This window comes from Anolis carolinensis, chromosome 1 (genome assembly GCF_035594765.1).
Source record: "Anolis carolinensis isolate JA03-04 chromosome 1, rAnoCar3.1.pri, whole genome shotgun sequence".
Classification (NCBI taxonomy): domain Eukaryota; kingdom Metazoa; phylum Chordata; class Lepidosauria; order Squamata; family Dactyloidae; genus Anolis; species Anolis carolinensis.
In genome coordinates, this window is record NC_085841.1 from 169,126,759 (window position 1) to 169,140,727 (window position 13,969).

The 13,969-nt window shown below is 40.3% G+C and overlaps 1 protein-coding gene across 3 annotated transcripts in view; it reads right to left on the reverse strand.

Annotated features, from left to right (window-relative positions):
* bfsp1 (beaded filament structural protein 1) overlaps nucleotides 1-12,263 on the reverse strand; it is a 45,428-nt gene extending 33,165 nt beyond the window's left edge. For all 3 annotated transcript variants that reach the window (XM_016995730.2, XM_062958440.1, XM_003215230.4), the window contains exons 1-2: nucleotides 11,292-12,263; nucleotides 8,464-8,524 (exon numbers count right to left, since the gene is read on the reverse strand). In XM_016995730.2, coding sequence (XP_016851219.1) covers nucleotides 8,464-8,524; nucleotides 11,292-11,662 — 432 coding nt within the window. In that variant the 5' untranslated portion in view covers nucleotides 11,663-12,263. The remainder of the gene's footprint in view (nucleotides 1-8,463; nucleotides 8,525-11,291) is intronic.
* Nucleotides 12,264-13,969: the final 1,706 nt, after the last annotated feature.

Here is a 13,969-nt window from a genome sequence, read left to right on the forward strand (position 1 = left end):
TTTAGCCTTACGGCGGTTCCCTGTGGTCGTGGGTAATATAGTGTTCGCCAGGCTGTTGTTCCCCTCCCCCAGTGGATTTAGTTTAAAGTGCGCCTGATGAGGTTTGTGAGTCTGTGTGCAAAAATATGTTTTCCTACTTGTGTGAGATGCACCCCATCGCTTGCCAGTAGTCCATCCTCTTGGAAGAGTAGACCATGGTCAAGGAAGCCAAAATGCTCCTCTTGACACCATTTTCTGAGCCAGTTATTGACCTGTACTATTTTTCCGGCCCTTGTAGAGCCATGTCCTACAACGGGGAGGAGGGATGAAAAGATCACATGTACATTATACAGTTTTAGCTTTGTTCCCAGAGCTCGAAAATCATTTGTGATCTTTTGAAAAGTATGCCTAGCGGTGTCATTGGTACCTACATGAATCAACATAAGGTGGGGAGGGTGATGGGGCTTTAGGAGCCTGCTGAGCCTCTGAGTGATATGGTGTATTTTTGCCCCCGGGAGGCAGCATGTTTCTCGAGCCATCCCATCCGGTCTGGAAATGATGGCTTCCGTTCCTCTAAGGAGGGAGTCACCTACTACCAAGACCTGTTTCCTTTGAGGATTGACAGGGTCCCTTTTGTGCAAGACAGTGTGTATGTCCCCTGAAGAGTGTTCCTGTTGAAGTGAATCATGTAGGTGTAAAGTGTTGTCCTCCTCCTCAACATCCCCAGTGCATTCATCAATGACAATCCATTGAGATACATCCGAGAGCCCATTACTCTCCCAAGGATGTTCCTGTTGCTCCTGGTCTATGATTGGGGATGGAGCATTTGCATGATTACATAAGTGTGACTGTGGTGATGCACTGTCCCTGTCAGGGCTATCCCCTGCGCATTGATCCAGGATGGTCCACTGAGTGGTATCTAAGAAACTGTGGTCCTCCACAAGATGTGTTTCCTGATTGTATGTTAATGATGTAAGAATTTCAAATCTGTTGTGTAAATGCAGCTGAGCAGAGGAGTTCTGCGGAGGCTGCCTGGTCCTGCGTCTCCTTCTATGGGTGACCTCCTTCCAAGCCTGAGGGTTGTCTACCTTTGAGTTGATCTCTTCCTCAAAAATAAAAAGGATCAGAATTGTTAAGGATTTTTTTTCCAAGGGAAAAGACTGACATATGTATCTGCATACACACAGTAAGACAGATCTATACTCTTCTTCTTTAGGCACTTTATGAACTTATGTACACTTGCAAAAACAAAACCCAGACTCACCCTGAATGAAAGGCTGGTTGTCCCCAAGATACACAGTGACTTCCAGTGACTATAATATGTGGGGGGTGGGGGTAGTCCATTTCCTACGACACTCCGAAATAGCCTATGCTTTGCAGCAGCCTCAACAGCACAATCTGTTTTCATTTAGACAGATCTGTTGATCAGATTGGACATGGGCAGTACTGCAGAGATTATCGTGCCCCTATTGCAGCTGCCACATCTCCTACCAGGCCAAGCTCCTGGCCATCACTGGGAACTCTACTGAAATCATAATTAGACATTTGTACAACCAAATAGAAGGTGAGATCTCCGACAGATCTGCCTCAGTAGAGAGGATGGACTCCCAGGTCATCTGAACAATGCTCTGGATTTAGCACAAAGATTCCTCTTCCCACTTCCCATCCAAATCTATCTCTCATATCTTTTTTTGAAAGAGCAAACTCTCTCTGATCTTTCTTTGGTGAAGGTGATTATATATTCATTATGCTGTCTTTTATGAGAACCATTGCAACCTTTGACACTGATTTTTCATTTAGAAGGCTCAGACCTTCTTTCTCCTCAAAATAAATTTGCCCACAAATTCGAAAACAAAATCCATTTGCGTAATGTTATTTATTCAGGCTGATCTATGAATGTTTTCAAGCAACCAATTTCAACTAATGGGGATTACATTAACTGTTTGGTATTTACAGTTCAGGACATGCCCAGACTCTGCCAGATGAAAGTGTTTGTTTCCATGATTGAATTACATTTGCAAGCAAAGGAGCCATTAGTCACCATAGCTGCTTGCCCAGCAATCAATTCATTATGTACCCTTTCCCCTCTCTATTCTCACCTACAAACCACAACACCCCCATTACAATGTATACCTCTTGTTTCTAGCAGTGGCATATATGACTATCACATAAACATGACAAACTGTAAATTTAATGCTTAGTGCAGAATTTAAAAGAATGTCATAGATCAAATATGAAAAATAATATCCGGTATAGCTACAGTTAACATATATGGCAAGAAAATGACAATATCTAGTATATGATTTTTCATATTGGTTATATGGCATTCTATTTAACTTGCATATATTTCTGTTTCTCATAATTATTATTATATTTATTGGTCATCTTACTTGATTTCATGTCCTTTGCATTTCTTCTTGTGAGTTTGCCTTTTTGTTGCTGGTTGTCTAACAATAATTTTCTTTATAGATGGGGTGGGGGAATAATGAGGATTCAGAGAAGAGGTAGCAAATTATGGCCCAATGTGTTTTGTTATCATGATCATAATATCAAGATTGAAGGTACTTTATATCTACAGTACCTGCTTGCTTCAGAACTGAAATACATAAGGAAACAGTGGCTCACAAGCCATAGGCAGTCCCCAGAGTTTGTTTTGTAAGATCCAGCACCCCAGAAAACAACCAAGTTCCTGTGAACAACTCCATTAAGTTATTTTCTGGTCAAAAAGTTGAGGACATACTTCCCAAATTTGCACTAACTACCACAAAACATGATCTGTAGATTCACCCCTGATAGTCCAACAACCCTTCTGATGCTACATTTTACCCAACACCAAAACTGAAAGTGTGATAAAGGACCTCATCCTACAAAGAGAGAAAAATCGGATACTTTGAAAAATGGCTTTGGTGCTGAGAAGAGTGCCCTTGGGGAGATAGGGCGGGTTACAAATAAAGAATATTATTATTATTGTATGACACAGCAAACAAGATAGATATGCTGGATTTCGTATCACAAAATCACAAGTCGAACACTTCCCAAGTGTCTAGGACTGTGTGATGTATTTTCGGATGATGCACGCAGATCCCAGTAGGGTGGCCTTTTGCAGTTGGCAGATCGTAATTTTGTCAATGCCTATTGTTTCCAAATGCCAGCTGAGATCTTTTGGCATGGCACCCAATGTGCCGATCACCACGGGGACCACCTGCACTGGTTTCTGCCAGAGTCTTTGAAGTTCAATCCTGAGGTCCTGATAGCGGCTGAGTTTTTCCTGTTGTTTTTCGTCAATGCGACTGTCACCTGGGATGGCGACATCAATGATCCAAACCTTTTTCTTTTCCTCAACTGTGATGTCTGGTGTGCTGTGTTCCAGAACTTTCTCAGTCTGGATTCAGAAGTCCCACAGTATCTTTGCGTGCTCATTTTCCATTACCTTTGCAGGTTTGTGATCCCACCAGTTCTTTGTTGCTGGGAGGTGGTACTTGAGGCATAAGTTATTATTATTATTATTATTGGTGAAACAACATGCCAGGATTGTTGACTTAGTTACAAAACAGAGTGATATTTTTTCTTGCTACAATGTAGTGGATCAGACGTCGTTTTTGCAGAGTTATTTAAAAAAGTATTTAAAATGTAAAAAAACAAAAAAAAATGATATATAGGGCAAGCCATAAAATGAATCCAATCAACACACACAACTTTCCTTTGATTTTCCAATTTAGAAATTGTATGGTTTCAACAAACATTTTTTAAAAAATTACCGATAAAGGTCAGTGACAGAGAAGTAATGGTGGCAAAAGGAGCCTCGAGGCACAATTAAGGGCCACCCACATAACGCCTCCACTTTTACATCAGAATATGGTTTGAAAACACAGAAATAAGACAATTCTCATCCCACCTTAAAATACTGGCCTTTTCTATGTAAATGGAAGCACTGGAGTCACTTACTCCCCAATTTCAACCCCTCCCTTTCTAATCACTTTAAAAATGGAGTCCCATGGGCAACCCACAAAAGTACTCTTGCGTCATTTGATGGGCTCCATGGGATTCTGTCTTTAAAAGGTTTATAAATGGGAAATGAGGTCCCAGTCACTTTTAGTACTTTATCACACAAAGCCTCCTTCTTTCAGCATTTCCATGATTACAGATTTCCTGCAATTTACCAGATCATACAGCATTGTATGTCTTCTCATGGTGAGATAGTGAATCCTCAGAACTGCATTCATGGTTTCATACCCAGTCTTACTGTCAGGGAGGTAACTCAACCCTCCTGCTTTTAAAAGCAACTTCACTGTTTCAATATAGCTTAGTACAAAAAACCGTTATTATTTAACTACTGGGATGGAAGGTGGAAGAGGAAGAGAGCAGACAGTTCTGCTTTTTGATGTCACATGACACTACAGATGCAATTGAGGATCATTGTACCAGCTAAGCTGTGGCACAATGGCACATTCACAGGTTTTGCTTGTCAATAGCAGGGGATGGGTCACAAGGAGATGACAGACTAGCTACAAACAGAGGCACAACTATGTGGCCCAAATAATTCATTGGAACTTATGCCTCAAGTACCACCTCCCAGCAGCAAAGAACTGGTGGGATCACAAACCTGCAAAAGTATTGGAAAATGAGCACGCAAAGATACTGTGGGACTTCCGAATCCAGACTGACAAAGGTCTGGAACACAACACACCAGACATCACAGTTGTGGGAAAGAAAAAGGTTTGGATCATTGATGTTGCCATCCCAGGTGACAGTCGCATTGACGAAAAACAACAGGAAAAACTCAGCCGCTATCAGGACCTCAAGATTGAACTTCAAAGACTCCGGCAGAAACCAGTGCAGGTGGTCCTGGTGGTGATGGGCACACTGGGTGCCATGCCAAAAGATCTCAGCCGGCATTTGGAAACAATAGACATTGACAAAATTACGATCTGCCAACTGCAAAAGGCCACCCTACTGGGATCTGCACGCATCATTCGAAAATACATCACACAGTCCTAGACACTTGGGAAGTGTTCGACTTGTGATTTTGTGACATGAAATCCAGTATGTCTATCTTGTTTGCTGTGTCATACATTAAAATAATAATAATAATAATAATAATAATAATAATAATAATAATAATAATAATAACAACTTTATTTATACCCCGCTCCATCTCCCGAAGGACTCGGGGCAGCTTACACTGGGATAAGCCCAAAACAGTATTACATCAATAAAAACAGTAACACAATAAAATCACAATATAATAACACTTCTCACAAAAGTTAAAATAATTCAAAACATAGACAATAATCCCAATCTGTAGTCAAGCACCATAGGCCATGGGCTATTTTAAGGGGAATGGAAATCTAAAAATGCATATTCTTTGGTGGCTAGGGATGGGGACAACTAAAGGTAATAAAGTGCATGGAATGGCCAAAGTGCATGGGCACTTAATTACCAGTTATGAGAAGGCACCTGTGGGTTGTACACTGGTTAAATTTCTTGCTTTTCATTTTCCTTTCATTTCACTATTTACTGTTGTTTCCCTAACTATATGTCTTTCTACTTGTAATTCAGCATAACATTTCCTGTATCTCATGGTAGACTAAATCCTTCAAAGGTTTATATCAGATCTGTGAATCTTCTCTAAAGTGTCCATGGGTCCTTTCTTGCAGTTGTAGTTCAAGTAATCAGTTACCTCTCTGGAACAGAAAGCCAGTATCTCATCTCAAAGAAAAATCATCTTCTAAACCTCCGATTTCTTCACATTAAAAAAAACATTAAAGATATGGTGCAAGCCACGTCTGCTGGAAATAGTTGTGGCTTGCATCACAGCACCTAAAGAAAATGTCCCTCAGAAAACAAACCTTCTTTAATTTCAACATGAGGTAAATGTAAAGGTTTTCCCCTGACATGAAGTCTAGTCATGTCTGACTCTGGGGGTTGGTGCTCATCTCCATTTCTAAGCCAAAGAGCCAGCGTTGTCCATAGACACCTCCAAGGACATGGGGCCAGCATGACTGCATGGAACACCGTTACCTTCCTTCTAAAGTGGTACCTATTGATCTACTCACATTTGCATGTTTTTGAACTGCTAGTTGGCAGAAGCTGGGGCTAACAGCAGGAGCTCACCCTTCTCCCCAGATCTGAACTGCCTACCTTTCGGTCAGCAAGTTCAGCAGCTCATTGGTTTAACCCGCTATGCTACCAGGGGCTCAAGATACACACCAGTAAATGGACACAAAAATTTCAGATCTTTACTTGCTGATGCTAAAGATGCAGACTAGTTTCATCTGGTTTCCCTGATTTCTTTCTCTATCATGTTATCATGTTTTTGTCTGTTTAGCTGAACAACAATCATATATAAATTGCTTTACATTTATATATGGGCTGCGAAAATGAAGCTGAAACTGATTGCAACATGCTTCCACAAGCAGTACACCTTTCGTTTGCCCTGGGATATGCTTACTCTCAGCCCCATTCATTGTATTTAAATTACTTTGTTTTGTCATGGGATGGTCAAACCAAGCTTAATTTGTAAATCTGATTGCTGAAACACATACCACTAAAGAAATCTTGTTTTGATATGGAAAGTCTGTTGATTGAGGGGAATATGTACTGCCTTTAATATTCAGTTTGACTCAGTCTGGGCAACTTTTAATGTTTTTGTAAATACATATTTTGTGTTGAATCAGCTCCATTAAAATAAAATAAAATGGTAAAAATGGAAGCTGGAATAATAAAAGAAGAAACAAAATATGTTTAGCCTTCAGAAGAGAAGATTGAGAGGGGGCATGATCTCCATGTTTAAATATTTGAAAGGATGCCATAAGGAAGAGGGAACCGGTTTGTTTTCTGCTGCCCTGGAGACTAGGACTCAGAGCAATGGGTTCAAATTACAGGAAAGTAGATTCCACCTAAACATCAAAGAACTTTCTGACCATAAGAGCTGTTCAGCAGTGAAACTCTCTGGCTCAAGAGTCTGGTAAAGGCTCCTTCCTTGGAGACTTTTAAACAGAGGCTGTCGGGAGTGCTTTGACTGTGCTTTTCCTGTATGGTAGGGGGTTAGACTGGATGGCCCTTGTAGTCTCCTTCAATTCTTATGACCCTATGAAAATACAGCCATCTCTCCACATTTGTGTTTTTGACTTTTGTGAATTGGATTGCAATGTTTTCTGTAGGAATTTCTAGGTCCTCCTGTGCCATTCTAAGATCAGCTTCAGCAGGTTCACCATAAAATCCTATAAATTTGAGGGACCTAGAAATTCCTAGAGACATGTTCTCACTATTTAAAAAGTACTTTTAAAAAGCCATTATATTTATTGAGATTTATATAATCCCAGTAATCTAGAAGCACAATAAAAATAACAATGTTTTTGATTCACAGTTTTTCACTTTCACTGAGATCTTGAGTCCCTAACCCCAACAAATGTAGCTTCATGGTCATAATGGCAATCAAGTTGGAGGGGAATCTGTTTTGTGATCTATCTACAATTAGGAAAAGTTGTCCAAATAAAAGCAGAGCTGTAAATTAAAAATGAAGTCAAACCCTTAGCTGTCAAAATTGAGCTTGGACGGGAGCATCCATTTTTACAGACATACAAAAGTATAGAGCAGTAGGATAAAATAGCTATATAATTTTAATTTCACAGATTCTTTAGAAGTAAAAAAAATCCTCTCAAGGCTTGTCAGTTGCTTTTTCAAGTGCTTCAGCATAATGTCTGTCCCCCTCCTCCCCCAGATTGCCTTTAGCCCTGAGAAAGCATATTTTAAACGTTCACTTCAAAGAACTCATTCTGAAAAATTTTCTTCTTTATCATGGAAAGTAGGTTCCTGCAGGAGAGTTAGTGCTGCTCAGAGAATACAAAATGCATCCGGTCCTTAAGAAGGCAATCCTAGTACAGTATTTCAGAGGTTCTCCACATTTGTGAGAAAAAGAGCATAATGTGTAAGTCAGGCACTAAAAAGAAAATAATCTGTGCATTCATTTCTTTTTAATGAATCCTTATATAGCTAATCCAGAAAATGCTTATTCAGGGGTTGCATATGTTATGAGTGGATGTGCATCACTGTGCATGTGTACAAAATGCATGATATGTGCCCAATAGTCACTTTCATGGAAAATTGCATTTTTTACTTCTCAAATTGTATTATCAAATGATAATTTAACAAATGACACAGACATTGACTGTATGGTGCTAATGACATCACACTCACAAGTAACACCAGGTAGAAAGATAAAGGTCCTATCTACGCTAACCATTTAATGCAATACAAAGGTAACATTGGTAGACAGACAACAGACAAAAGCATGCAAAAGAAAGCCCTAAATGCTCATCAACACTCTGTGTTTTGTTCTATCACCATCCAAGCCTCACAATATGTACCCAGCTGCACATAGAAACCACTTTCTTCGATACCACTTTGAAACTAAATGATTGGTACAGATGAGGCCATAGAGAGTTAAAGAAAACTGTTTTGGGTTTGATACCATGAACTCACCTTATTAAGCTGCTCAAGAGTAGTTTTCAGCATCTGCTGATACTCACATTCATTTCTATATCTATAAAAATGAGAAACAAAACCAAATACAAGCATGGATACAATATGTACAATATGAATAAGGAAAATAAATGGTCAAATGACTCACTGCTTTCTAGTTCCATATTGACATTTAATAGCTTTCTTCAGACATAACACTGAAATGGCTGTACCAATGTGAACAAGGCAATATCAAACCATGGCTTGTTTTAAACTAACCATGGGCAATGTTAACTACTGTTCCTGGGTTAATTAAATGAACAATTTCTAGTGATGATATAGTTCTAGTGGTGATCTTCTTAAGTAAAAATGGATGCAAACATTTCCCTTTTTTTTCCTCTTGCTAATGTGTGGCCAGAAGGTGGAAAGGGAAGTGTCCAAACATAACAGAAAACCTGAATTTGTTCAAAGAGAACCAAATTTGGTTTAATATTATATTCAAAAGTGTCCAATATGTGGAAGTGACTGTAACTTGGATATGGTTGATGAACAAAAAAATGTAGGGGGATCAGAATTATGAAAAAGTCAACTATTATAGTTCTTCATCATTTATGATAATAACAGAAAAAAATACAGAATTTTAAGACAATGATTATAATGGAAAGCAGAAGGAAAAGGCCACCTTAAAAACTTGTATATACCAGTAATCCTTTATTTGAAAAAGGATTATAAAGTTTTTAATGGTAGCCTTTTCCTTCTGCTTCTCATCATAATCATTTTCTTAGACTGTCATTTTAGATGTCGTTACAGTCTAGCCAATGACCAAAAATAAATAAAGCCAAACATTGAAAAAATGGGCTACTCAGATCTATGCAGTGCCTGAAAATATGCAAGTCCAGTGCAGGGTACTAACAGATTGATAGCCGTAGATTTTCAGGGGGTGTATAGAAGTGTAAGAATATGACAAAATCAGATATAAGAGAGATAAGAGATGGGTGAAAGTCATGTGGGACAAAGTATGGTATAATGGGACAGGGACAAAGGATTTGAATCCCTGCTCAATCAAGGAGCCTTGGGAAAGCCATTATCTCTCAGCATCAAAGAATGGAAAATCCCATTTGAATACATTCTGCAAAATCAAAACCACGATATGGACTGTAAATTGCAGTCCATTTAAAGACACAGAACATCAAATGAAAGACAGGGAAGACAGAACACAAATGTTCTTTCACTACTTCTAAGCTAGTTTGAGATGTGGTCAGAAATTCCATATTTCTGGGATCGATCTTAATTGTTTTTTAAGCTTCCCTCCATTGAAGTAAAGGCAGCAGAGTTGTACCAATATGATTTATTCCAGAGATTCATTGGGAATGAACTACATTCTGCCTCTCAAATGACACTCCCAGTAGTAGCTTTCTGGACCACAAGTAAAAAAATAAAGATTCTGGCTTTGGCAGGGATTCTTCCCAATTGGCTGGGGGGGGGGGGGGGTACCATTGGCCCATCCCTGTTACCTTCTGCCATATCATAGTATTTATTGATTGATTTGATTTATATCCCGCATTTGTCCCAGGACATTTTTTATTTCGGGTTAAAAAGAGGGTGGATGGGTTGAACATTATAAGTAAAAATTGTATTAAAATGTTAAAGGCTTCCCCTGACTTTAAGTCTAGTTGTGTCTGACTCTGGGGGTTGGTGCTCATCTCCATTTCTAAGCAAAAGAGCCAGCATTGTCCAAAGACACCCCCAAAATCATGTGACCGGCATGACTGCATGGAGCACTGTTACCTTCCTGCCAGGGCGGTACCTAGTGATCTACTCACATTTGCATGTTTTCAAACTGCTAGGTTGGCATAAGCTAGGGCCAACAGTGAGAGCTCCCTCGCTGCCCAGATTCGAACCGCCAACCTTTTGGTTAGCAAATTCAGTAGCTCAGCGCTTTAACACACTGTGCCATCGGGGGCCCAAAATTGTATTACAAAAAGGGAGTTAATTATGAAGGGAAATTGTATTACAAAAGGGTAATAGAATAGCTCCCTTCATAATTAGCAAGCTGAGTGTTGCAATACATGGAATCAAACTGTCTCACTGTGTTGCAGAAGGCTACAACAAAGCTATAACAAGAGGGGAAATTTGTGATCATCCCATTTCTGTTAGGAGTGGATATTGAACCCGGATCTTAGTTAAAGATATGGGCAAACTGATTAACTGATCACTAGCCTTTCATTGGGTGGTAGCTTAAATTTTAATTGGCTTGTGCTTTTTGTATTTATATTTTTGTTATCTTCAATATCTATTTTGAGGCATCATAATCAAAATAGCCTCCAAAGAATACCAAAAGCTAGGATTGACATTTAAATTTGAAGTGTGAACATACTTTTACCTTTGTCAAAAGACCAAAAGAGGGACACTATCCATCTCCACAACTCCAGCAGAGTGCACATTTTGTGAGTGCACAAAATTAATGACACTTCTTCTAAGTCATAAAAAAAATTAGTTATTTTACAAATGTTCTTGGGGTCCTCCCAGGGTTGTGCTAGCTCTCTTTAAGAGGAGGAATTTGAAAGAGAGCAGCCAAATTTCTTGGAGTTTTCCTTTTCCTTCAGTACTTTGATCATTCTAAATAAGAAAGGGATAATATCTGTCTCAACAGCTAGATGCTGCCCATCCACTTTGAGATCCCCACCCCTCCATGAATTGCCCTCTCCTACCTGCTGAAGATGTCCATCCTATTCTAAAGCCACAATGTAGATTGCTTTGGACCAGGGTCTTGACTTAAGCACCATGGTCTTTGGCAGTATCCCTGAACCTGTACTAGTGAACATCATCTTCACCTCCAGGCAACTTACTTGTTACGAAATTCATCCAGCATGCGCTGGGCATCTTTCTCCTCCCGCGACAGCTTGGACCTCTCAGTGCCTAGTTCACGAACACGCTGGCGATTGTGATCTATTTGAGCAGTGAATGCCTCTTCTAAGCCGGACAGCTCTTCCATGCGCTGGAATGTCTCAAGCTGCTTGCGGAGGATGGCATTGCGCTGCTCGAGTACCCGCGCCCGATTGATGTAATTGCCAAAGCGCTCATTGAGCTCCTGCAGGTTTTCCAGGCCTTGGGCCTGGGCCAGGCTGCCAAATTCTGATGATTCTGGCAGCTCCTCATAAGTGTCTGACCTTTCATACTTCTCCTTGCGAATTTCACGCAAAAAGCTGCTCCTGTACATAGTATGGGAAAGAGTGTGAAGCACCAAAGATTGTCCTCTGTTCAAATGGTCCTCTGCCCAGTTTCTGCATGAAATGTTTCTTGGTTTTGGAACAGAAAGAGGGGCAGGAATGTTCTCAGCTCTCCCACTGCATCCTAAATAACTCACCAACTTCGCTGTTCTATGATTCCAAGCCCCAACTGCTTGGGGGAGAAACTAAATAAAATGAAAGGGCCCCACCTCCTCACTGCCGCAGCTTGCTTGTTTTCCATTCTGTCAGCATTTTTTCATTATTTCTCATCTGTTTCAATTGTGTGCAGACTTGTGAAAGCAAAGGGGGAGAAATGTCCTGCTTTTACGAGGTGGATTAGAAGGGGAGGCAAAGGCAGAAAATAAAACAATTGTGGGTTTAGAAAATGAGTTCAAGCATTCTGCTTTTTTGTTTGTGTGTCCTTTTCTGTCACTTTCACCCCATTAGAATGTCACATTTAACTCATAGCTGGTGTCTTTCAGGGAGTTGTTTCAAAAATAATTCATAATGCCAAATGCACCCCAGAAATTCTAGTGAAAGGAATAGGCACCACATGCTGATGCTACCATAATTCAATATACAGGTATCCCAGTCAAAATGATCAATGGTTAAGGATTCTGGGTGCTCTAATCTAACAATGTCTAAATAACTACCCCCGATGGCGTAGTGGACTAAAGCCTCATGACTTGAAGGTTGGGTTGCTGACCTGAAACCTGCCAGGTTCGAATCCCACCCGGGGAGAGTGTGGATGAGCTCCCTCTATCAGCTCCAGCTCCATGCGGGGACATGAGAGAAGCCTCCCACAAGGATGGTAAAAACATCAAAACATCCGGGCGTCCCCTGGGCAACGTCCTTGCAGACAGTCAATTCTCTCACTCAAGAAGCGACTCAAGTTGCTCCTGACACGGAAAAAAAAGCTACCATTTGGAAAACAGTGTCATGATGATTCTCTCTTCTTTATTTGTTTTGATGGCTAAATCTACATAGTAGAATTAATGCAGTTTGACACCAGTCATAGCTGGTAGGCTGCAGAAGCTACACAAGGATGTCATTTGAGGCCTTTCAAATGACAGCTTCTCCATTTGAAGACACCATGAGACCTACAAGGCAACAGCTAGATAAGTATACCTGAGTTACCGATGTGTTCCAGGCCATTAATTCTTTGACAGAAAACTTGATTTCAAAAACTGAAATAGGTTCTTGTCAAGACCCAGGCTGCAGAGCACCAATAACCATGCGCAGAGGCCAGAATCTATCTAATATCTTTATTAAAGGAATATATAAAATCAATAAAAACAAGTGAAGAATATAGTTCAGAAGTAATCCTTTCAGGAAAGGTCAAATATAGTCCAGGAAAACAATGTCCAATATGTGATATTAGAGTCCAAAGTTATAATCCAATAACCGAAACACACACTTTGCCAAGCAAAGTGTGGGGAAATGACAGGGTCCTTTAGTCCAATGGAGCTTGACAACAAGGCTGGAAGCAAACTAGATTCTTGGCAAACAAGGCTTGATACGTGGCAACAAGAGGCAAGAAGCAAGAACGAGGTCCGTGGCAAGATCCGGGGACAAGGCAGGCTTGGAACTAGAACAAGGTCCGAGGGAACTGGAGTAGCGTAGTCCACACACGATCTTACTCCCGAAGCTGACGAATGGACTCTGCAAGGATTTCTTTGCGGGTAAACACCTATATAGGATCTTGTTTTCCCGCCAAGGAACACTTTCCCTGGGGAACAAGAAAAGAAACCCATACTGTGTCCAGATGCATGACTCCTTAAGATTTCCCAAGGGAAACAGGCTTAATCAGCTAATTGTCTGGCAGCAATCCTGGCGCTTCTGCGATTCGCCTCCCTAGCGCCTCTATCTCGATTATAATTATCCCGGCGAGAAAATGGGGGAGATTTCTGCTCAAGGCTTGTTTGGCTGACTTCTTGTGGGCAAACATCTTGCAGGTGCAAGGGCTCCAATTCTGGCTGAAACGGTGGGAAACCCAAGTTTTCCTCTTCATCTGCCACAATAGTACCAGGAACGGGACTACATGGCCCATGAGTCATCACAGTTCTTCTATCACCACCAAAAGAAAAAGAACAGATAGATTTTTTCAATAAACTTTTTATTCCAAACTAACAATATGCATATTGGGAAATGAAACACTCAGGATAACAATTTTTAAAAAAATCTTCAAGAGTTAACTTAAAAGTTTATTCCAAAATGCATTGAAGAACTACATTTTTTTGAACACTACCCATTTCAGTTTTGAGTGGGCAGAATTATAGATCTAAATTTTTTAAAAC